Here is a 25,607-nt window from a genome sequence, read left to right on the forward strand (position 1 = left end):
TGAGAAAATAGCATTTAAAAGCATATCAATATCTATACGCGCGCACGGTGCGCGCACTGTGCGCACACCCTGCCGTGCGCGAGCGCAATTCTGATTGGTTGTTAGATGTCGGTAAACATTCGAATCGGTCGAAACCAGGAAGTGTCGGCCGCCATTTTGTCTCTCGCAGTCTGAGGGGGTGAAAAAAAAAGGTGGAGAACGTGAAAAGGGGGCAGACTGGACAGTTCCTGACCCCCTAGCCTTGGTCAGGGGGTCACAGAAGGACCCCCAAGGGAGAAAAAAACAATTTTTTTTTATTTTAAAAATCGCGAGGTGCGCACACCCTGCGCGCACGGCACGCACTGCGAACCGTGGGTGCTCGGTGCGCGAAGTGCACCGAGCGCCCACAGCGCGAGCACGGTGCGCGAAGCGCACCGTGCGCGCAGGGTGCGCGCACCTCGCGATTTTTAAAAAAATTAATAATTTCACGGTGCACGCACGGTGAAAAACCTGAATTTTTTTTTTTTTAATGCATACATAACTTAGCATTTCAAAAACCGTACAAATTCACTGAAAAAACCATAGGTTTCACACACGTTATAGTTACGAATTAGCATTTAAAAAACCTTGCAAATTCACTTAAAAAACCATAGGTTTCACACATGTTATAGTTAGCTGGACATTTCATTTGTAAAAAACCAATGAAATTCCCCCGTTATAGTTACTGCAGGCAACTATAACTCACGCGACCGCAATCCTCTGCTGATGACGTCAGATATTACATCACTGATGACATATGTGTCTTTATGAAAAATAAATATTTGTAATATATGTATAGCTAAAGATTAATGGAAGAAGACATGGGTAAATAAGTGTCTAAATACAGTGATGTAATATCTGACGTCATCAGCAGAGGATTGCGGTCGCGTGAGTTATAGTTGCCTGCAGTAACTATAACGGGGGAATTTCATTGGTTTTTTACGAGTGAAATGTCCAGCTAACTATAACATGTGTGAAACCTATGGTTTTTTAAGTGCATATATATATACACACACATATATATATATATATATATATATATACACACACACACACACACACACACACACACACGTGTGTGTGTGTATAGAATACCAGACTTAAAATAAAGCTATGAGTCAGGTAGGGTCCTTGCCTTGTACTGAAATAACATTTGGTGGCAAGGAGTCCTATTAGTGTCAAGTGCGCCATTCTCATTGCAAATGATTCTGCAGTAAAGTTAGGGTACCATATGGCGATTTTTCTTACATTAAAGGTCTGCTATCACCAAAGTACAAATACTTTTATATACTATACTTCCTTCTTTTAAGCGCTATATCTTACAATTGTTACTATTACACTCTTTCATATTTCTCCATTTACCAGTCTCAGAGGGATGGTAGACTATTTGCTCTACAGCTCTATGCTACTCCACGTCACTCTACTCTCTACGCCTCCACAACACTCTATGCTTTGCCACTCTACTCCACATTCGACAACACCGCTCTGTGTCACCACTCGACACCGCTACTCTGACACCACCACTCTGCTACCACTGCTCTCAACTCCTCTCTACTACCCACTCTAGGCCCCTGGACTCCATGCCAATGTATTCTACGCCACTCTACTATACAACACTTCACTCTACAACAGTCTACTCTGCAACACTGCACTCTCTGCCACTGAACTCTAAGCTGCACCACTGTTTTACTCTGTGCCACTGCACTCTGACACTCAGATCTGCAAGTCCACATTCTCTGCCACTGAACTCTATGCCACGCTACTCTGCATGACTGCACTCTAAGTCACTGCACTCTGTATCGCTCCATGCCACTCTAACCTATTTTGTACCATTGCACTCCTCACCTATCTACTCTACGTCACTGCACTCTGCTCTACACCTCTGCAATCTATCCTGCACAACTCCACGCCACTCTTCTCTGAAACAATCTACTTTACACCACTGCAATCTACTCTACGTTCTCTCTACTCTGCGCCAATGCACTCTACACCACTTTACTCACTAAGTTTTACACAGCTTCAATCTAGGCTACTGCACTTTACGACACTGTAAGCTACAATACTCCGCTCTGTGATGTTCTACTCCATTAAACTCGACTCTATGCCACTCCACTCTACAACACTACTCCATGCTATGTCACCCTTCAATGCTACTCAACAATGCTCCACATAACCCCTTCCATGCCACTTTTCTCCACTCTATTCTACAACACGCTACACCGCTCTACTCCACGCCACTCCATTCAATGACACGTTACTCCACTCTGCCATTCCACTCTCCTACACTACTCCACGTTATGCCACTCTACAGCAATCTACTCTACACCACTCTACGCAACACTCAACGCCACTCAGTTCTACACCCCTCCACCACGCTATAATCTACATTACTTCCTCACATTGCACTTTGATATGCAACTCTCCTTTACCCCACTAACTTTTAGCCATGCTGAACAACAGCAACGCTCGTGTACAATATGGCTAAAACATTGGCAAAGCCAACAGATCATGCAAAGGCCAGACCTTTTGGCTTTGCCAATGCTTGTTTATTTTAACTGATACTGCAGACCATCGGCAGAAGACATTGGCAAGCCACATGGTCAAAAAGGAAAGAACTGTTGACTTTGTCAATGCTTGTTTTTGTAGCAATAATTTGCTCTGCTAACAAACTAATAAAACGTTATTTCTTACCATCCTGTGTATGTCAAACAAGTATTACTACTCGAGGTCATCCTAGAGTAATACATCTGCATATTGAAACCGCCGTGCAGTATCACAGCCAGAACCTACCCTAGGGTAATACAGCCCCATCATGAATTAATAGACTATTACGGTCCTAGTCCCATTCTAAAGTTATCCTTGGATCATCCTTGAGTAATGCAGCCGCATTCTGAAGTCATCACAAGATGATTCTGTAATAATACAGCCCCATCCTGAAATACTCATAAGATCATCTTGGGGTAATCCAGCCTAATTCTGAAATCATCATGGGATCATCCTGCAGTAGTACAAGATCGTCACATCTTTTCCACTGAAGTAATCGGGAACTAATCCTGAAGTAGTTTCTGTGATGACTCGAGGAGTCATCTCATTTAAATATTCCACTCTGTAGGCATACTTCAGGATGGCTTCGGATGGCTTCCCCAGTTAATTGCAGGAATAGCCTGCCTGAAGTCATCGAATGACTTCAGAATGACTCCAGGATGATCTTCCTTTTTTGACTTGGGCTGTGCTGAGGCACTTGTGTGACAGGCAAGATGTATTCATCAATCTGGGAGTGTTCTGTTTTTGGTATTTGTGTGCATCTAGTGTGTGAATGTCTCGTTTGCGCATTGTATGGGTTTTGTGTGTGTATGTGCAAGGTGCCTATTGTACTGAGCATGCTTTTTGTGAATTTTACGTGAGCATGCTATGTTTGTACATTGCGCTTCTGAGTGTGTGCAGGTGTGAGTGTGGAATTCGGTTGATCACGTGATGAGCACTGGGTGTGGATCTGTTCGGGGTGTTTGTGCGTGCCAATGAAGTGGTGTGGATCTGCTGTGCTATGGTCTGTGTATTGGACATTGCTTTTGCCGTTGGTGGTAGTGCACTAAGTGGAAAGTGCTTTTTGTGTGTTGAGGGTGATGTGTGAATCTTTTTTTTGGGTCTGGCATATGTTGGCGTGTAGCTGGTCTATATGTGTCCAAGTTCGTTCTGATGGAGTGTGTTTATTACTATAAGTTGAAAAGGAATTGTCAGTGTGATATACTGGGTATGTGAATGTGTTTTGTGTGCTTTCATGAGGGTGTTTGTGTGTCTCCGTGTATGTTGTTTGTATGATTTGTGTTGGCGTGTTTCCGGTGTCAGGGCTGCACGTAACATGTGAGTGGTGTGCATATGTTTTTTCAATTAGTTTTATGACTGATGTACGCATCCGGTGTGTTGTGCGGTTCTAACTTATCGGCTGCAAGCATGCTTATGTGAGTGTGGTATTCGCACTGTGTTTGAGAATGTTGTACCGCCATCGTACTATCAAGGGACATGGAAATATCGCATAAACAACCGAAGAACATTTGAGTGGAAACAGAGGTCTCACTTGTACGTCACTACAGCAGCTGCATGTTTATGCGGTGCGGAACCAGGACCAGACCCCTACAACCAGCTGTCCCAGTCTGCAGCACTGTCGTGGTATCCGGGCCCTCGTGGCGGCGCAACTGTGGGTAATAAATTGCCGAGGACCATCTGTGTTTGGACGGTGAGTGGGAGGCGGGCAGGGGGCTGCGAGGTCACGCTGGACGGGCTCCGATTAAACTCTGAGCCGGCCCGGAGCAGCAGCCCCATAGTGTCCGGTTACAGAAATCGATAAGTTTCCCTTAAGTTCCTCTTAGCACTCCATGAAGCGCTTCCATATGGACGTGGACCTCGTTAGCACCCCCGGGCATACTCTGCCTTCTGACCCCTGAGTCCCAGCGCTAGGCCTCCAAGCATGCTCCAAGCATGCACGCGCTCACAGCATAAGTTGACCAATATTAAACTGCGCATTTAATAATGCACCGAATGCACTTCTTTAAATATAGAAGAGGGGCACGTGCCTGCCGAATTTGAGTCAAAATGTATAGGGACTTCCAGGCCAATCAGGATGGACCTTGACATTTATAGCGCCCAGCCTGTTTCTAAGCGCTGAGTTTTTATTGTCAGATAATAGACCCGAGGTACGGGGAGAACATGTTTTCCTGCTTCTATATATAGTATTTTATTTCGCTACTGAATCACAGCCTCCACACACCCACTGTTCCTCATCCTTTCACTGCTCTCGAGATGACCCGCCCCTTCCGTTCAACGCACCTTACCAGAACCCAAAACATCATTGCAAGCCTTGTGCAGGTGTGTGTTTGAGACAACCGGAGGAGTCCCTCAGACGCTTTGTCAGAAAGTGTAAAAGTTGAGAGCAGAATGTGCTGAAGTTTTCAGCGCCCCCTCTTGACAGCGGGTGCCCAGTTCACTAGAGCGGCCCGTCCTGCCACAGAAGGCACAAAGAGGCTCTCCGTCTCCTAATGAGGGGCTGTGCCCGCATCAGCAAAGACCTGCTAATTGCCTAGGCACGGGCTGCAGCAATTACCTTCACTGCCAAAGTGGACATTGTTGTCAAAATAAACAAGCTGCAAGCGCGGCCGCGAAGGAATGTCAGGAATGCAGCTGGCACCCGGCCGCGCTGCTGCTCGCTCCCGAGCTGCCTAGGCCATGGGACAGAGAAGGCGGGACAAGCACAGGCCAATTGCGGGCTAATAAAAAAAAAAAGTTCAGAGCTCGAAAAGCCCTTACTAAATGCCTTGCAGGGCAGCGCATGTGCGCTGGCTCAGGCGAGACCTAAAAAACAAAAGAAGGCACACAGACAATTCCGGACTCAACCACTACATGGCAGAATAATGCATCTGAAACAATTCATGCTGCAAAACAGGAGCGGATACTAAAGGGTGTTGCGCCTCCAAATCACCAACAAGATGTCAATCTTGTGTCTTATTCCCCAGATTATGCTGTATATTGCTACCTTATGCTGTCTTTTAGTATAAGATGCGCCCCAGGCTGGACAATAAGTTGTTTCCTTTGGTTGTCAGTTTTGGTCTAAGCTCTTATCCCCATCACTAGCTGCATGAGATGCCTTTCACTGCTTGCCATTGCCATCCTGTGAGACAAATGTGACAATAGTTCACCTAGTCCAGTTTGCAGAGCTATAGGACAGATACCAGGACACCAGCGGCAAACAACCTCAGCCACCATGATTGTGGCCCTGTAGCTTTCGTCTTCCCTGTAGGTTAGCCTGCTTCCCTCCTCCGAATGAAGCCGGACACAGATTTTAACTTTTTTTTGTTTTACTTGCATTTGGTATATTCTGCTCTGGTATGCTTGTAGAGGTATTATCCTTCCTTACATGTAAGTAGAAAAGGACTCAGTCATGAAGCTGTTGGTTATATACCCAAGCTCTTTTGGATGCTCCGTCCATCACCACCCCCCTTTTGTACTGCTCTTGGTTTTGTAGGCAGGAGGTAAATATGGCTCTGCTGCTGGCTAAGAGGAGAGTAGCTAACTTGTGGTGCAAGGCATCCCAGCTCGCACATAAATTATGCCTCTGAAGACTTGCAGTGACATGTCGGATGCCTGTTCTCTGCTAATTCAAGTAACCAATAGACCCAAGGAGTTTTGGGCTCTGCTGCGCGAGTGCATTCAAACCATCAAGACTAATGCGTTGATGTGAAAATTCTGCTAGACTGCACTGTCCAAGGGCTCCACATTACCCATCGTGTTTTGAAGGCGGTGACTGTGTCGTTCTACCAGAAACAGTAAGCTTATTGATATGGTTAATTTACTATGAAACACTGATCATACGAAATTCAAACAAAATTTAAAGACTACTAAAGATAACGTTATATGATCAGTTACTTTCAGTAATGCGAAGTACTTTAATCCGTATTCTTTGTGTGCCATATTTATAGACAGCTCTGTGTGCTCATGATTCACCATGCAATGTTTATTATCTTTGAAGTGCTATCGACCTTACATTTTTCATTCAACTTGCTTGTGGACAGCTGTTCATGCTCCTGAATCAGCTCCGAAATGCTGTTTTCTTCAGTCTGTTTGTGTAATACTTTTTCTAGCTCAGTAGAAGTTCTCAGTGTAGTCCTTTGGTGTCCATACTTGGTACTGTTGGACCTTTTTTCTATGTCTGGGGCTTTACTGGTTTATGATTTTGAAAAAAACAAACACTCTATTTACAGACAAATGCCAGAAACGCAACGACCAGAAAAGCCATGACAAAACGTATTAATGAATGACTAACATCATTGAGGTTTGTTGGTAGGAAACAAACAAGCGTACTAATTATCTGCAATGTGGCACACACTCTCACCCCAATATTTCATTTTTAAATACTTCATCTGAATATCCACTCAGTAAAGGTAATTTTTATTGAAGAATATGTAGTTTTATCTTAGTTTAAAAGTGAAGCATCTATTGCACAAAGGACTCAGATCTCATAACAGTTGCCAAACTTTCACATGGCAAACAGGAGCCTAGCATGACAGGGCTTTTATTTCTACCAACCCACCTTACTTATACGGCATTGTCCTGGGCTTTTCACAGATGCCCCTACCATCCACTTGAACTAATTAATGCCAAGGGAAACTATCAGTTCCCTAATTGTCCGTCAACGTTTTTTTTTGTGCAGAGCTCCAACGAGACAGCAAAGCAAATCAGCAGGATCTAAAAGCAGGGGCTGTGGGCCTTTTTTGTGACTTAGAAAAAGGACAGGCCATTTCTGAGAGAAAAACTAAAAAGAAAAAAAAAATCATAAAAATGATATCTGTCAGATCATATTGTTTCACCTTCTTGGGTCTACCCCCTTACTCTGCTGGTAGAGCCAGCATCAGAGCTGTAATCACTTGATAACAAGAAGGACGCTCCATTCTTCATACTTGACCCCAAACCAACTTTTATGGCACTCAAGAGAATAGGAAAAATGCCACTTTCTTCAAAAGACTCCACTGAAATAAAATCCACCTCCTTTTTCTGCTGCAATCTCTTGATAAAGATGAACGTCCGCATTCCGGACTGGGAATTATTTATGCACTGCAATGTACAAAATGTATGCGCAGAGATTGCGCCTGCTCACCAAACTTCACGAGACATGATGAAAAATTATGAGACTGCTACCTTTGTCACACTATAAACTGGAGAGATCTCTTGCTGGCAAAGATTATAAACAAATAAATGGTATGTGGCCATTTTCTGATCCTCGTTCGTCAGTTGAGGTTCAATATTCCTGGGTTTGTCCAGTATCCCCCTGGTGCCTCGTCTTGCTGTGAATGTGAGGTGTATCATCCAATAACCTCATGTGCATGCAGGATCACTTAAAAAAAAAAAAAAAGAGGGCTGCAGTGTGCATGTGAGCCACAGGTTTTCTCACTGGAGGAACCTTCCGCGAAACAGGGCACAGTTTGGATTCTAGTGAAAACATCCTAAAACATTTCACTGTCTCTATCAAACTTTGAGTAGGAACTGCCCACTTTCCAGTCAGCAGTTTGGCTGTTTCAGGGATTTCGACAAGGTTCACTGACCAATCCACAAAACTCAGAGAGCCGTCTTTCTAAGAAGTCTTATTCATTCCCAATTTTTGGAAAGGATAGTGTGACGAAGATGTTCAGGGGGGCCTCAAAGTACCCTGTTATATAACAAAACACAGCGAAAAGAAACCTCCCAGCTACACCTTATCTCCAGTGGTATACAAACCCTTCTGTCTCAAAGAATCCACATTGTCTACAGTGAGCCCACAGCTTCTTATTGGCCATGTCCCATCTCCTGTAAGACTTATCCTTTATTGGAGCTCCTGCAACAATGAAGCAGACCTACTCGTCTTCTGTGTCTGGGCTAGCATCCTCCGTAGCAGGCTGGGTGTTTTCCGGGAAATCGTTGGCCCTGCTCGGAGGAGGAGGGCTTTGTGGTGCTGGGGACGCTGGATCCATAGTCGGGTTCTCCGAGCTCCGAGCTAGGAAGGCAGTGTACTGGTTCCAGAAAGACAGTGGCCCCGACTTGGCTAGTTGCACAGGGTCCTCACCAGCTGGAATGTTGGGTGGTGTCTGGTTAGGAGTCCCTGGTAAGAGAGGCTGTACCGAAGGCTCCGATGGCAGGGGTCGCATCACTCTGGGGTGACTGCTGTCCCAGACATGGGTGCTCATGTGGACCTGATAATAGAGAGAGATAAAGCACTGTCATTGAGGAATTACTTTAACATTTACCATTTACATAAAACTAACACAGATGCCTATTAACGTCTTCACTTCTGAGCAGTTAGTGTACATTTAACTGGACAGTAACTCCCTTTACACAGTTATAAGACAGCACTGCTCATGAATGGAAAAGTGCAGTCCAATGCATGAAATTTAAAGATAAGATGTTCAGGTTTGGATGAAGGGCAAAAAGAATGGGTTGCCCATTTTATTGTGGGGATATGGCCCAATATCAGGGAGGAACGCCCTCACCAAACTGTTTTGCCTAAATGTATAATCCCCGATGGCTAGTGTGCTTTCTACCCCCTACTCCCCCTGGTTGAATTAGAGGACAATCGATTAATTGGACAAACCTATCTGCATGGGGGGGGGGGACTATGGCCCAATGACAGAGTGGGCCGCCCCCATCCTTTTTTGTTCAAAGAAAAACAAATCCTTGTTTACCTCTCACCCTCTGGGGGCAGATTAGGCGCAAACCTGTCCTTCCCCCCCTTTTGGGGTACGGTTTGGCCCTGTCAGGGTGACACACCATCCCTTATTTTAATTTATGGTCACTTCCCTGGTGTCTAGTAAGCTTTTGTCCCCTTCACCCCTGGGGAGGTCAAACTGGGGGACCATAGGGAATCTGCCTTTTCTGCATAGTCTTCTGGATTTTTCACCTTTTGCTGCATTTAGAACTCTGTGTACTTTACACCTGATAACCAACAGTAAAGTGTTTGTGCCCCACTCCCCCCCCTCCCTTTAAGCATGGCTGAATCAGCTTACTCTTCATTAGCATATAACTTGCCTTCAAGTCCCTAGTATATAGAATAAAGTGTCCCCAGGGCCTGGAAGATAAATGCCTCTAGCGCACTGTAGCACCTATTGTGCCGTCCACTACGGTGGCAGTGCAAATATGGTGTCAGGCTTATCATTGTAGCCTGACTGTAGCAGCGTGTAAACTACAAATTAACCTGTCAAAATAATCCCTTTTGATAGGTAAAAAATCCCTAATTACAGTGCCTAGCACCCAAAAGCTTTTTTCATTGTGGTAGTCCTTGCTAAAATCAATAAATTGAATTTTTGTGGGTTTTGTTTGTGGTGATAAAATACCCAAAGGGGGGATTGATGGAGCGGGTAAAATATTTTCTTTTTATATACCCAATCCATTTATATATGTTTATATTAAAACAAATAATAAATAATTCTAATGAATAATAGAGTGATGTGATGATAATTAATCAACATTATTAACCAAGAGAATACACGTGGGAATGCATTTGCATGGCTAAAATAATAAGTGAACTAAGTTTGTACGCATATTAAAGTTATATGTTTTGCTTAAGCAGTGCTAATGTGATTTGCGCTTAAATAAACCAGCATTAACAGCTCTGAATGTTGCATATGGCTAGATAAATGCATACACATAAGGGTATTAGTAAGGGAATAACACTGTTTTAATCATTTCTATGTATTAATTACGAATTTGTGTTTCTTTGCTTAAAGTTGACTATTTTGGCCTACCAAAAGATGGCTGCCGACTGAATCCTAACTAAAGGACATGACTTCATAAATTGAGCAATGGAGAAAGGCGCCTGCACCGACTTCGTTGTGGCCTTTCCATGACCCATCTGACCAGGTCCATGAAGACTACCCTGGGCGAGGTGCCAATGTCCCTGAACGTGAAGCAATTGTTGCCATTTGGGAAAAATGAACTACCAAAAGCCACCTATTCACAATAGACTGATACTTTCTTGACCTGAGAACAGCCTTTCCCATGCGCCTAGTTTATTCATCATCCACATGTGAAATTTGGAGAATGTTTCTTAAATGTATTGGGACGTGGCTGAATTCAGCCAATCAGGGACCCGAGAATAAAGAAAATGTTACTGTTATATGTAAATTTTAGTATAAATATTAGTAGTCTAGAGAGGAAAAAGAAGACCCCTAGCTGATCGATGCTACTCTATGCGACACTCCATGCTGCTCTTCGCAAGAGATCCTTATGCTGACGGAAGAGGACGAGGACTTTAGGATTCTGATGAACTTTCTGAGCACCGGTTCTGACTTAGAAAACAACAAATAGCCAGAATAGGTAAATATGACAAAAGATAATATGGCATTGTTAGGATTTAACCTGCAATTTAATTAGATAAAGAAAAATCATTATTTTAAGAACTGTGTAGGGTGATTATTTCTTGAAATGATTATTGAATAATTTGAGAATTAAAGAGTCATCAAATTCTATTACAACTAAATGATCTAGTCGACCTCCGGATGGAGGAACTAGTAGGGTAAGTCAATAGATGAGTTTTCCTCTATCCAAGTGAATAACGGTAGTTCGAGATCAGATATCTCCTCTGTAAGGCACGGATAGTTTGAAGAGAATGAATGTTGGTGTTATGGGCCCCACCAGCGTGTGATGTGTGTATGTGCGTGTGACTGAGAAATCATTCTATCCGTGGAAGCAGGGGGAGATTTTGTGTTCAGAACTGCACCACACACTCCTGTTCCTTGATATTGGAAAGGGACTGGTTCTATTGCACCTTTTTGCAAGAACGAAAGTACTTTTTGATTTAGAAGCGCAAGATGTTCTAGTGACATAAGGTGTGACCTTGGAGGAACATTGGGTGGAGTGCTTGTAAGTTCCAGGTAATAACTAGATTGGATAATTTGTAGAACCTATTTGTCGAATGTAATCGTATTCCAAATGGGTAGAAATTGTGAGAGACGTCCCCCAACAGGAGTGGAATGATCGGGGGGTATGGGAAATAAGTCATTGTTTGATACTGTTGGCGGGGGAGGTGCGATTTGAATTACCTCTGCCTCTTCCCCTGCCGTTATTTCCTCTATATCCTCCTCGAAAATAACCTCTTGAAGAGGTCGACTGATTGTTGCCCTTGTAAGAGGAGGAGGCATTGTCTGTAGAGATGTTTTTGGAGCCTGCCCTGTAGAATGAGCGATGAAAGGAACCTCTGTTGGAAGGTGCTTGTAAGGCCCCCATGGACTTAGTAACCTCTGTCTTTTTTCATTTTTTTTTCAACAGCTGGGCCAAAGAGATGGTGCATAACAAAAGGTTGATTAAGGATAGAGGCTTGTACCTCAGGTTTAAACCCAGAAGTCCTTAACCAAGCATGCCTACGGAGCAGTACACTAATGTTCACTGCCTGAGCCGCATTATCTGCCTGATCTAAGCACATCTGATAGAGGTATTGGTTATTAATTAACCCTCTTGAATAAGGTCGCTGGCTTTAGCTTTATGCTCATCAGGAAGGAACTCAATGAGCTTCTGGAGTTCATCATAATGAGCTCTATCATATCTTGCCAGTAATGCCTGGGCATTGGCACTGCGCCAATTATTAGCCACTTGTGATGCTATCCGTTTACCGGAAACATCCAATAATTTGGACTGTATCAGGAGGCGTGGCATCCCCTGTGGTTTGGGAGTTAGCCCTCTTACGAGCATTAGAAACGATTAAAGAGTCTAAAAGGTAACTGACCTTTGATGTAGACTGGGTCATTAGGTGCAGCGCTGTATTTCTTCTCTACCCTGGGAGTGATGATCCTAGCTTTGACAGGGTCCTGAAAGATATCTTCAGTAAGTTATAGCCAGGCCTTTAACATCGGTAAGGTTTGGGTAGCCCTTTGAGATGATCCAAGGGTCTCCAATATAAAATCCTCCTTCAGACTCTCCTTATAGCGCTTTACCCCATGGTATTCTTCAGCCCTATTAATGAGCTCAATGTACCCAATATTATCATCAAGAGGGGGAAGGTCTAGCTGGATACAAATTAGGGTCATTATCAGGTTGAGGGACATTATAATGATCCCATGGATCAGGATCCTGTGGGACATCTTGTGGTGCATAGGCATCCAAGTCATCATCATCATTCCCTGTATCGTGTGGGTCAGGTGATGGTGGTGTAGGGGAATGTGCAGGTGAAAGAAGAGGGTCTTCAGAAATGTAAAGAGAAGAAGAGTCAATAGCCACATTTTTCCTTTTTTAAAGGAATGTGGTGGTCCTCTGGTAAGCCCATTTTTCTCTTTTCCGAAAGTTTGGTATGAATGTGACCAGTTTTCGGGTGGACTGCGATTTCTTTCTATTTTGGAACCGTTGGATTTTCGGTCCGAGACTTTTTAGTCACTGTAATATCTTTAGACGTCGGTTTCGACGTCGAAAGTTTTGGCTCTGAAGTTTTCGGCTACGAAGATTTAGCTTTCACAGCGGCGGATCGGAGACCAAAAGGTGTTTCAGTTTTGACGCCGAAGGTTTAGAGTCGGCACTGGAGTGGGTCCGGGTCAAGCCTGAGCCGGAAGGCTGTTGTCTGTGCTTTGATGACAAGCCCGAAGGCAGGGTGCTTGAAACGTTCTCAGTGCCAACCTTGGCCCAAAGGCAGAGGAGGGACCGGAGCCTTTTTCTTGTAAAGGAGATGATAGGGGAACAAAGGCTCTTTACTTATGGTCCGTTGTGCCGAGGTGAGGTCTTCGGCATCGGAGTCAGCGCCTGATACAGAGACTTGCTCCTCTTCCATTTCAGCTTCCTGCACTTGTGATTCGTCTTGATCGGACTCTTCTGCGAGGGGGTCCGGCGCCGGGTTACTTTTGCTGGTACATTTTGTGACGTCGAGCCAGACGATCACGGAGGTTTTTCTTCGAACGAAACGACTGGCACACGTCGCAGTCTCTCTCATCATGTTCCGGGAATAGGCAAAGGTTGCACACATCGTGCAAGTCAGTGCACAGGAACTTGGCGCGACACCCTGGACATAACTTGAATGAAGTCCGTTCCATCAGCTGTGACCGATCCAAGCGCGGGTATGTCCAACGGCCTTCCCCGAATGTTCCGATCGAAGATTTGAGAGCAAAACGATACGCGTAGAGTGGGAAACGCGAACGATAAATAATACTGTCCAGGGTAGTGGATTGCAAGTCAAAGGGGGCCCAAAGGAACGGTGCCGAACCGTAGCGCAGTAATTCACATCCGAACCTGATGGCGGAAAAAAAAAATCTAACAATGGAGTCGATGCCCATGCGCACTATCACTTAAGGGAAGAGTCACCTACATTGTGACTGGAAAGACTTCTTCGAAGAAAAACAAATTGCAAACATCTGGACCCAACACTAGATGGCGATCTATGCAAAAGCATATGATCTACAGCTCATATGCTTCAAATATCTTTTGCATTCACGTTCTCTGCATATATTATATGGCTGTATTTACTGTTTAGAGGACGGGATGAAGTGTGTGTATGATTGCAAAAGGGTGTTTAAGAACCTTTTGGTCCACCAGTGCCTTCCTGTGTGCATGGCTATCCACACAATGTTTTGTGAAAGTATGGATTACCATATGGTGGCCATGCATTTGTCATTGATGGGAGGTATTAGCTAGAAAGGCTAGTGTAGCTCCTGTTTTCCGTATGTAATGCATCCTAGGTTTGTTATCAAATGTCTAACCCGCATGGGTTGCAGAATCCATTTTACAATGGTTGTTCCTTGTGACACAGGGAAACCCCTATTTGCTGATATGTGCACTAGAAAAAACACATATTGCTCTTCTTTTGGGGCTTTGTCTCTTGTAAGTGATATAAGACTGCTCTATTCACACCTTTTCCACTTGTGTTAATGGATACTGAAAAAAGGCAGTTAAGTGAACTGGATGGTGTACATGGAATTGCATTACAGCCTTTGGATTTAAATGCCCCATTACAGTGTCAGTTGGAAAGGCTCTGAAAGGCATTCGGATTTTCCTAACCCATGTCAGAACCCATGTTTCCGACCGAATCGGAAACATTTCTGCCGACTGATTATGATAAAATGCAAATGTTTGGTCTTTTCGACTCGGTCCCGACCAGCATTTAGAGGCTCCAAGTTGGTTGGAGCTGAATCGTACCAGTCTGGACCATGTTTCTGACCGGCGTATTACAACGTCGGATTTGGGCAGCCTGTACGAATCGGTCTGTCAAACACAGAACATCTGTCATAAACTGACTTTGGGAGCCCGTGGCAGGACCCCCTTCACCTGGAGGCCTCCATTTGGGGTCGCGGGGTACCCATGGGACCCCTCTTTACAACCATGTACAGTGTGGCAGGCAGCATGGGGTGCCTGCAACAGGGTGCAAGGTTTTCCGGAACCACCCCTTTATTCAATGGGAGCCTGTGTTGTTGGTCGGAACACAGGCTCCCATTGAAGTCAATTGGAGTCCGACTGAACGGTGTTCAGAAATATCACAGTCAGTCAGTCGAACTCACCGAACCCAAGTTGGTTGGAATGCTTTCCGACCGACATCGTAACGAGGCCCTATGTGCGGGTTAGTTCTCATGACCACTTTATTTTTGTGTACCTATAGATCGGTCCTTGGTTAGTTATGTCCTATAATTCACACACTCTGTGCAAATTAAAGCCACTTTAAGTGCCAGATACTGAATTGTGCATTGGTTCATAGGGATGTTTCATGATTTGAGATCCACAGGGGAGTGGGGGCTGACTTAACTGGGAAAATTGCTCTTTGCTCCTTTTAGGATTCTTTTAATTAGTGAAGTTGTTATGTTATGTTATTGCCATTTGTAGAGCGCAACAGCTGCCCCGTCAGCAGGGCGACTAACACGGAAGACGACAGGATCTACACGCAGGGAAATAGGTATGTTTTTATGGCCTTCCTAAACGTCAAATAGTTAGTATGGCTTCGTATGTGAGTGGGCAGTGAGTTCCACAGGAGGGCTGCCCTGCTACGGAAGGAACGGCCTCCTGCCCGTACTCTGGAACCGAGGGACCCTCACCAAGTGTTGTCCAAATGACCACAACTGGCGTGGAAGAACATAGGAAGTGACCAGGTTGGCCAGAATACCAGGAGTGTTGTATTTCAGGGCCTTAAAAGTAATACACATGGCCTTAAATTCAATTCTCCTGGCCCCCGGCGACCAATGAAGCTGGTGGATTGAGGATGACACCGGGCAGGACCTGCGCAAGCCAATCAGTGATCTGGCCGCTGCATTCTGAACCCGTTGTAGCCGAGCAATCTCGGCCTTATTTGCCCCTAAATACAGGGAACATGCATAATCCAATCTGAACATTATGGCTGCCTGGATAATAGTCTGGCGAGTCGGGGGATCAAAAAACCCAATAGGTGTCTAAGCCCCCGCAGGAGCCCAAAACACGTCCCTTCTACCTTTTTAGTTTGAACTTGGTAGCTGAGTGATGAGTCTAACCATACCCCCAGATTTTTGACGACTTGGTTAGGAGGAGGGGGACTCCCCAAGTTTTCTGGCCACCAAAGCTCACTCCAAAGCCAGCTGGAGGCAGTTAGCCGTCATCCATTCCGCGACCACCGCCAGGTCTCCCTGAAATTTCAGGGCATCTCTCTTTGTGTAACTAGAGAGTGTTACCACCAGCTGAGTGTCGTCGGCGTAGGAGACCATGGTCAGTCCCCTATTTCTAGCCACCGCAGCCAGCAGTTGGACATAGAGATTGAATAACAGGGGACTGAGGGAGGAACCCTGTGGAACACCTTGTTTGATGGGGTGAATGCCTGAGGCAAAAGGGGAGACTGAAACCCTAAAAGACCTCTCACTAAGGAACGAGGTGAACCACTTCAAGGCCAAGCCAATGATCCCCGCCTCCTCCAAACGTTGTAGCAGAATGGCATGAGACACTGTGTGAAACGCGGCGCTGAGATCCAACAGGATCAGCGCCGATGTTTGCCCAGCATCTAAAGCAGACCAGAGATGTTCTGTCACTGCCAAGAGAGCAGACTCTGTGCTGTGACCAGGTCAAAAACCATTCTGGGAGGGGTCCAGCGTACCATTCTCGGTCAGGAAGACTGAGAGGAGAGAATTAACATGCGCTTCCATAATCTTAGCAACCCAAGGGAGTAGTGAGATGGAGCGGTAATTTTCGGGCTTAGCCGGGTCCAACACAGGTTTTTTTAATAAAGGTAGCAATTTGGCATGTTTCCACGCCTTGGGCACACTAGCGGTGGAGAGCGACATATTAATTACCTGTTTCAGGGAGGGCAAAATCGTAGGCAGCACCCTTCTGAATTGTTCCGGTTTAAGGGGATCAGCCGGTGACCCAGATTTAATTTTCCTACAGAGTGCTTGCAGTTGGTCTGTGGAAATGAGTGCAAGAGACTCCAAGGTATTGGCATGTTGATCATGCCCTACCACTGGAGGGGTGATAACTATGGCAGGAAAGGACCTATAGATGTTATCTACCTTCTTAATAAAAAAAAGGAGGCAAGGTCCTCACATTGCTCATTGGACTGTATTTTCTGCCCCATGTTGGACTGCTGTGATTTAAAGCTGGAGAGTATCATGAACACGCTCTTTGCCAGGTTATCGCTGTTGCGGATTAGGTCGGCATAGAACATTGCGCGCGCCAATTGAATGGCCTTATGATAGCTTTTAACTTCCACCCGATAGCTATCTTTCACCTTGCTGTTGAAATCTCTTCTCCAAATACGTTCCAGCTTGTTGCATTCTCTACGCAGATCGGCCAGCTCACTATTGTACCATGGTTTAGATCGAGTTTTACGATTCAGGGACAGTTTCTCAGGAATGAGATCATCCAGTGGCCGACTGATCCAGTCTGTAAGGACTCCATATGCCTCATCAGGGTAGTTAGGGAGGCTAGGGCAGGTTGTAGACAGTTGGGCCTGGAAAGAATCCCAGTTAAGCTTATGCCAGGGGCGTTTAATTGAAGAAGTCTGGTCGGAGCTCTGTAAAGGAGATATCTCCTGAAGGGACATAGGGACCAAGTAATGGTCGGACCATCCCATAGGCGTGGGGGCAAGGGCTGTAAGTGAAGGTATATTGGTAAAAACTGGGTCCAGCAAATGGCCGGCTACGTGGGTAGGGCCAGACACCAGTTGTAGTAGTTGGCAAGCTGCCATATCTGCTATAAAATTTGCCACATCAGGGTCATCAGATTTCTCTAAATAGATGTTCAAATCCCCGGTGACTGTGAAGTTGGCAGTATTAATAACTGGCGCGCTAACCGCCTCTACGAGTGCAGCCTTAAAAGCAGTGGCTGGCCCGGGGGGCCTATAAATGAAAAGCTCTGACATGGTTATAGTTGGGGCTGAATGTAACCTTGAAGAGGGCACATTCACTACCAGGTATAGTATGCCTGGTAAACATGCAAGGGTAGACCGATTTAAAAATCACCGCAATACCCCCTCCTCTGGTCAGCCTATTAAGAGTAAGGATGCTATATCCAGCGGGAAGCGCCAGGACAGGTTCTGCCGTTAAAGAAAGAGTACATCCGGGGAGGAGTCCTCCAACAAGTCATAAATATCAGCATGGTGTCTGGCTAAAGAACGACAGTTAAAGTTATAAATCTTAACGTCCTTCTTGGATCGTGGGAAGGGTGCACATGACGTCAACGTGGAAGTAGCACTAAAGCCACAGCTCAAACAACAGAAAGGTCCCTAAATAATATTCCCACAAGACTACCTACAGTTGCTCACCCCTTTCCTAATGGCTAGCAGCTCCTTTTTTGTATAAATCGGCCCAACTTTGGAAAAAAGAGCAGCATGTCCAGCGTCTGGTGCCGGACAGGCGCGGACGGGCGCAGACGGGCTTGCCTTTGGTGCGCCGCCGGCATGCCCTCTGCGCGCATCCGCTGCGCATAGTGCGATGCATTAAGAATTAAAAGGGGAAGCGTGATCAGCGGGAAGCAGACAATTGGAGCGAGGTCGGAAGTGGGAAACCCTCCCTCTAGCACGCAGCCGTCCCTCCACACAATCCGAAAAATCGGTGGTGGACCGGGGACTCAGTGCAGGTAGGCAGTTCAACAATAAATTTAAAATAGCATCGTTTTAAAGTAGCGGCAATATAAAGTCAAACGAACAATGTGCAGATTAAAAATGAAATTAGCAGAATTGTTTAGCCTAGTGAGACCGGGAGCCCTTACCCAGGCGCCCCTCTCACCCACAATAACAGTGTCAGCTTCCGTCACGCACGTGGCAAAAGGGTTCCTTTCAGAGATCTAGCTAGACCGGTTGCAATAATTCCATCTGATAGAGAGATCAGGGCATTCATGATTCACACTTTGTGCAGCAAGGGAAACAAATACATGCTTCTCTTTAAAGACCACAGCTAGATAAAGCACAAATAGAGCACTGAATTAACTTGGCTATACATCGACAGTGCAGAACGAATTTTAACTCCTGGATTTTTCACACAGGCTCTGGGGACATTTTTCTTCCCCAAAAAAGACAGCCAGAAAGGCAAGTCTTCTCACTGTTTAATTTTAAATTATTTGCACTCTAAATCATCACTTTAGATGTGGCAAGCCCAGTGTTACTGTAGGATAACTGTATTTGGCTGACTTGTGCATGCATTGTGGTCCATGGTGCTGTCAACAGTATCACTGAAAGTATCTCAACAAAATCAAATGTCTTCAACAACTCAAAAGTTTCCCCAACCTCATACAGAACCAAATGTCAAGCATCTATTTAAAACTGAACACAACCAAAACCAAATCCACCTTTTTTTCACATAGACAAGATCAGATGTATGAATGGTTAACTTCCATGAAGCTGTAAAGGTCCACACCTCAGCAGGCCACAAATTCCAAACCAGTCAACCTGCCATGAGAATGACCTCATGTTCACGATCTACTCTATAAAAAAGACAAGATAGTATGGTACTAACTTTTACTGCTCCACATAAGTAAAGTCATGCATTTGAGGAGCAGATAGGAGCATAGTCATTTATGGTCTTATCCTCTTCTACTGGATGTGACAATAGCATCCCTTCCAAAATCCCTGTCTCCACATTAGCCCTTCTAAAGGGCAATGCGCCTGATTTAAACATTGATGAAGAAAAGACCACATCACTTCCATCTTGAAATTAGCTAATATCTTCAATACCTGCTGCATCTTGCACAAAGCAGCAGAAATTGGCACACTAGTATGTCCAGTTGAAAAACGAATCACTTCAAGCAGCCTAAGTTACACAAAGAGCCAAAGCATAGTTGGGGTCAGTACAGCCTTACAGAACAGTATAGCATTTTTTTATTTACTCCTCGTGTCTCACTAGGAGGTACTTCGGTCTTTATGCCACTGCACTTTATTAAGGGTTCCATTATGTTTGGGTTCTCCTAAAATATGAATGTCTTCTTGAAACAGAAACACAAACAGATGAAGATGTCAGAAAGAGAATAACATGCTTTCCCACTGAATCCACTGAAACCTGGTGGGGTAGAAAAAACCCCATAAAAAAGCATGATGGTCATGCCCAAGGTTTTGTATTATATCAGTTTCCTTTACCTTATTTCTTTGAGGTCTATGGTTGTAATGTGGTCATTTTCACAGTCGTGGGATGACCTCTTGCAGTGTGGTCATTTTCAATGGTTGCGTTTTTATGCTCTTGGTTAGGAAGCGGAGGCCCAGAATTGGTCTTAGGGACTTGTCCAGTTTTGGGATGAGGAAGTATGTAGAGCAGTTTCCTTGGTTGTTTTCTGCTATAGGTACTCTCTGTAACGCTTTCTTTTCCAGCAGTTCCTGCATTTCTGATTTCAGATGACACCTCTCTTCCTCTAGTGTGTGATCTTGTTCTTAGTTTTGTTTCCGGTAGACTCTTTATGAGTTCTGTGCAGTAGCTGTGTTGGATGATGTTGAGCCTCCATTTGCCTGAAGTGACCTTCCTCCTTTCGTGCAGAAAGGCCTTTATTCTGCCCCCATGTGGTTTAATGTGGTGGGGCATTTGGTAAATGTAATCACTTGTGGGAGTAGCTTGCTCCTCTGGAGTGTTGGCCCTTTCCCCGAGGTTTTGGCCTGAAGGGGCTGGCGCTGCATTCATTGTAACTGCCAATGTTGTTGTGATCCTTGTTTAGGGGCTGTGTGTTGACAAGATATCTGCGTCATTGTGCTTTGGAACCCTCCTTGGGTCGTCCGACTTTTTGTTGGGTTCGATCACCTTCTGGGTTGATCCCAAAACTGTAAAGCCCCCATGGACTTTGCTGTACAAGTGTCTGCTCTAATCTGTTGTAGGGTGTCATTTACAGCCAGTCTAAACAGGTTCTCTCCTGTGAAGGTTGTATTTAGGATGATCGCTTAACCTACATTTGAAGATCACCCGCAGTCCACACTGATGTTCCTGTGACCGTCTGTGTTGTATTCTATCCTATGATCTGAGCCCAGGGTGGTCTGGCATGAGGGTGGAATACTGAGGGTGGAATTTGAGCCTCAGACTGAGGATTTCGATGTGATGACAGTTAGTGGAGCAAGGATTATCCGGAGGATGTTTACGTAAATGGCTGCTCCTCTTAATTATATAATTAATAAACCTTACCTATGCATCTACACAGGTGTTTTCTTTACAAAAAATGTTTGTTGACGATTGGGGGCAGGAGCAGCTGTCACATTGGTGAGGACCGTGGAGTTTGTCCTGGATTTGCCGGTTTCTGCTTGGTGGTAGACGTCAGAGGAGACAGCATTGCAGAGCTGCTTTCGGACGGTCACCTCCGGATTTGGAGGTTTCTACCTGATTTGTTTTGGGTACTGAAATGGGCCTACAATCGTCCTCAATTTATTAGCAAAAATGTCATATATTCACCCTAGTACAGAGATCCGGACCTAAATCCATCCTTTTTTTGCACCCCATGCCATTCCAGTTTGAACCCAGCTATATTCAAATCAGTCTTGACCCTGAGCCCAATGGGAACAGTCCAGCCCGACAGGGAAACAAGCATCCTAGCACCGGTTTCGGTCCTCATCAGTGAGGATAGCTTGACTCCAGCGGCATGGAGAGCATGGCACTCACGTCTGGGCATACCCGTCCCACTCGGGGTGACAAATTCAAAAAGAACAATTGATGGACAGAATGTAGAACAATGTCATACATTCACCCCAGAACAGAGGTCTGGACCTAAATCCATTGATTTTTTTGCTCCCCATGCCATTCCAGTTTGAACCCAGCCATATGCAAATCATTCTTGACCCTGAGCCCAATGGGAACAATCAAGCCCGAACTGCCAGGCCAGGTCTTCCCTGGAATGCAAACAGGCATCCTAAGACTAGTTTTGGGGTTTCACCCCTCATCAGCCAGGATAGCTTGGCTTCAGTGGCGTGGAGAGCATGGGACTCACATCTGGGCATACCCGTCCCACTCTGGGTGATAAAAACAAAAAACATCAGCTGGACAGAATGCAGAACAATGTCATCCATTCACCCCAGTACTGAGATCTGGGCCTAAATCCATCGTTTTTTGCACCCAATGGCATTCCAGTTTCAACCCAGCCAAATGCAAATCCATCTTGACCCTGCGCCCAATGGGAACAGTCCAGCCCAAACTGCCAGGGCTGGTCCTCCCTAGACTGGAAACAAACATCCTAGGACCGGTTTCATTTTTTGTTTTTTTTATTATCCCCAATCCAATGGTCAGACTGATAGACTTAATCGGGTACAGAGAGTCAATTCAGATGGCTTGCAAAGGTTTCCCCTAGAGGAAGGCTTTACAAGCCACTTTGCTATCATATTATACCATGCCAAATTATGTCACCGGATGTTTACCTTTTGAATTTTTACATGGTAGGAAGCCAGGATCTAAGATGGCTCCATGGTGCTTGAAGGAGAGATGTGGTGAGTCGGAAGTCTGCATTGACTATAAGTAGATTAAGGAGCGTGTGAAGATTTATCAAGGGAAAATAAAGAATAGTATGAATAAAGCAGAGGTGAAATGTCAGATGTTAGGTTTTGTGTGGGTGATTGGGTTCACATTAGGAAGCCGGTTGCAAGTGGTAAAGAGTTACTGAAGTGGTCAGAACCATTATTGATAAAGCAAGTTTATGACAAGGCTGTGAAGGTTCAAGGAGGGAAAGGTTGAAATTCTGCGAGTACTGGAACTAGGGTGGTGGAGCAATGCCCAAGAAAGGAGGATGATTGTAATGTTTTCATGGATGTGCAAGTGGGTGAAGATGTGGTGCAAGTGGGTGAAGATGTGGGGGTACCAGGTGGAGTGGATATTGCTTCCAAAGATGGATTACATGATAAGGGAAAGGGGGATGTGAGGAGAAGTTCTAGAATAGTATTAATTTATGCCTTTTGGAATTTATATTGTGGGATCGGTTTTGTATTATTTGTATATAGTTTGTGTTTATATTTTTGGTTTTTTGGTTCTATTATTGTCTATTGCTATTCAAGGGGGAAAGGTTTCTTGTATTCTATACTATGATCTGAGCCCTGGGTTGTCTTGCATGAGGGTGGAATTGCTGAGGGTGGAATTCCAGGGCTCAGACGGTGGATTCGATATGGTTACAGTAGATGGATCAAGGTTTATCCGGAGGCTGTTTACATCGATGGCTGCTCCTTCATATAAGTAATAAACCTTGCTTACGCATGTATGCAGGTGTTGTTTTCTTTACAACAATCTGTCAGCTGGCCGTGTATGCTGCATCTAAGGCAGAATTCAAACAAGTGTTTGTTATTACTCTTCCCTCTTCTACCAGTGCAGCTCCCTGTTTCTGGAATTGCTCTGGAGGAGTTTTATTTCTCTGACCTCTTTCTAGTGACTGTGGCCATAATGGTTGAGTGGTGCATTTAACTTTGCAATACTCCACTGTGTCGCAGCCCTCTTTATACTTTTTGGCCTACCATCTCAACCTCTTGCTTTCCTTGTACACAGAGGTGGCCCTTGGATGTTGGTCCTCTTCCTCGCCGTGGTCACAATGATGAAGTCTGCCACTTCATTTCTCTTGATGTATGTGGGGCTTTTGAGGAGTGTTTATATTTATTCTCAATTCTTGTGGTTACTGCCTTGGATTATGCTGGTTCACTCAAAGCTTCCCATCCTTCATCCAGGACACTTGTCAGCATGGGGAGATACTGGTTCTACTCTGGGGTGGCAGAACTATTTTTAGAAGGGAACAAGCCTGTGTCCTCACTTCTTGAAGCTGTACCCCGCACCTGTCCACTGCTTTCTTTATGACGGCATTGTGCATAGCAATGTCGTGTGGCAGTGATGGTCTCCAGGGGTATTTATCAACCGCCTCCTCCGGGGAGTCCGTCTTAAAGTCCTGCTAATGTTCGTCGCTGCTTTCTGCATCATGGCGGTTTCCTTGATCCTCTGTGTCTTCCTCTTCATAAGGGAACAACTCTTGTTCATCTTCTTGTCACTCGGGGTTGCTGGAGGGTCGAGGTTGCCATAATGTACTTTATCCCCTGCACGTTTTGAGGGAATACTGTGTTCTCTCATTGCGCCCAATTTTCGGTGACACTGGGGGCGGAACCTGTAGGGAGTATTTTCCATGTCCCAGGTGATTCTCTCAGCCTTTTCTTAGTCTCTGGTGCCCTTTTTTCTTAGGTTTCGTTTCTCTTGCTTTTGATCAACAATCTGTAAGTTTGTGGCAAAAGTCTCTCTGTGCCCTCGGAGCTTTAGCAGTTGCTTCCAGACCCACCGACGGAAAAAAGAATCTGAACATGGCTTCCGGGGCACCTGTGTTGTGTCTTAGGAGGATGGACATAGCACCAAATGGCTACAAGTTATGCCAAACAACAACAAAAAAAAGAGGACAAACAAGAAGATTCAGTACCCAACCATTAGAAGGCGGAGCATGTGAATTGAGTAAAGGATTCATGCAGCAAAAGCTAAGTTCTTTGAGTACTAAAAGTCCAGACTGTACCATACTATGCAAATTGAGTGCTTCAAACACCTTTTACTAGTCCACGAACCTCCAGGGATTCCTCTGTCTGATGGTGTGAACAGACAAGTCAACTTGTGGTGATGCTGACATCCTAATTTAACCTGCCTCTCTCAATAGTCAATACCCCCACCAGCAGTCTCACTAACATCTTAAGCAGGAAGAAAATGCCCATGGGTATTTAATTGAAATGATGGAAAAAATTGCTCTGAAAAGCACTTGGTAAAGGGCAAGCAGTTATTCCCTAGATCTGTGATAAAACTTGTACTGGCATGCAGTGGAAATACCACTGGTAAACTTAATCCCAGCACTTCGTTATCTCTGCTGCAAATTTCAATTACCTCATAATAAAGCCCCTAGTGGAAACAACTAATTTTCCCCTCAGTGGGTGATCAGCTTCTTGAGCACCATGTCAAAGGATGAGCTAGCAGTCAACAAGAACTAGTTATAAACACTATAGTGTCAACACTCATTCATTAACCACCTAAATCAGGGGTATTTAAACTGTGGGGCCTAAAGTGATGCCGTGTGGGGGGAGGGGGTGCAGGTTCTGACCAAAGGAAGCATTATGCTGATAACAGTGCTTTGCTTTCAGCAGATAAATGTTCAGCAGTAAGTTGCTCTGTAATGGGCCATCCCTAGCATATTTTATCATTTATATCCTGGCTGGGAGAAGGTGTCAAAAGCGAAGGGCCTCCAAATATTCTTCAGAACCCCCACCCCCGTTTCTAATGCTCACACTGTGTATTCCTGACCAGAATAGTATGTTTGACAACCATGTATTTGATTGCAGTTAAGTTCTGTTACTGTTTTTAAAATGCAAAGTTTAAATAAGTCTAGACACATTTAAACATTGCCAGTTTAATAGAATAATTGTGAGCATTTTTGAGGCGGGGGGGGGGGTGATTTAAATTTTTCACTGGGGGTGGTGGGTTGGCATGGCATTAAAAAGTTAGAAGACCACTACCCTGAAGGCCTCATTACAGGTTAGGCGAAATAGGGTGAAGTAAATTCTACCTATTTAAATGAGGCCCAAAATTCCTCATGTTTCCCAAATAAATTTCGACCTTTGAACTGCTGGAATCTACAGCCCTCATGGTTATTAACGTAATTATGGGTTTTGTGATAAATGCTGGCAGGTTAAAAACCTGAAAATATTTATTGGGGGAAAATCTCCTGTATTTACCGGAACCTGCACATTTTTGTTTCCG

At 44.8% G+C, this 25,607-nt stretch overlaps 1 protein-coding gene across 6 annotated transcripts in view; it reads right to left on the reverse strand.

Annotated features, from left to right (window-relative positions):
- Window positions 1-25,607, reverse strand: part of SALL2 (spalt like transcription factor 2) — a 673,107-nt gene that overhangs the window by 96,857 nt on the left and 550,643 nt on the right. For 5 of the 6 annotated variants that reach the window (XM_085650592.1, XM_085650601.1, XM_085650609.1 and 2 more), the window contains one exon: window positions 6,445-8,732. The exons of the other annotated variant lie outside the window; for it this stretch is intronic. In XM_085650592.1, coding sequence (XP_085506718.1) covers window positions 8,397-8,732 — 336 coding nt within the window. In that variant the 3' untranslated portion in view covers window positions 6,445-8,396. Of the gene's footprint in view, window positions 1-6,444; window positions 8,733-25,607 lie in introns of those variants that run through there. 6 annotated transcript variants of the gene reach the window in all.

This window comes from Triturus cristatus, chromosome 1_1 (assembly GCF_964204655.1).
Source record: "Triturus cristatus chromosome 1_1, aTriCri1.1, whole genome shotgun sequence".
Classification (NCBI taxonomy): Eukaryota; Metazoa; Chordata; class Amphibia; order Caudata; family Salamandridae; genus Triturus; species Triturus cristatus.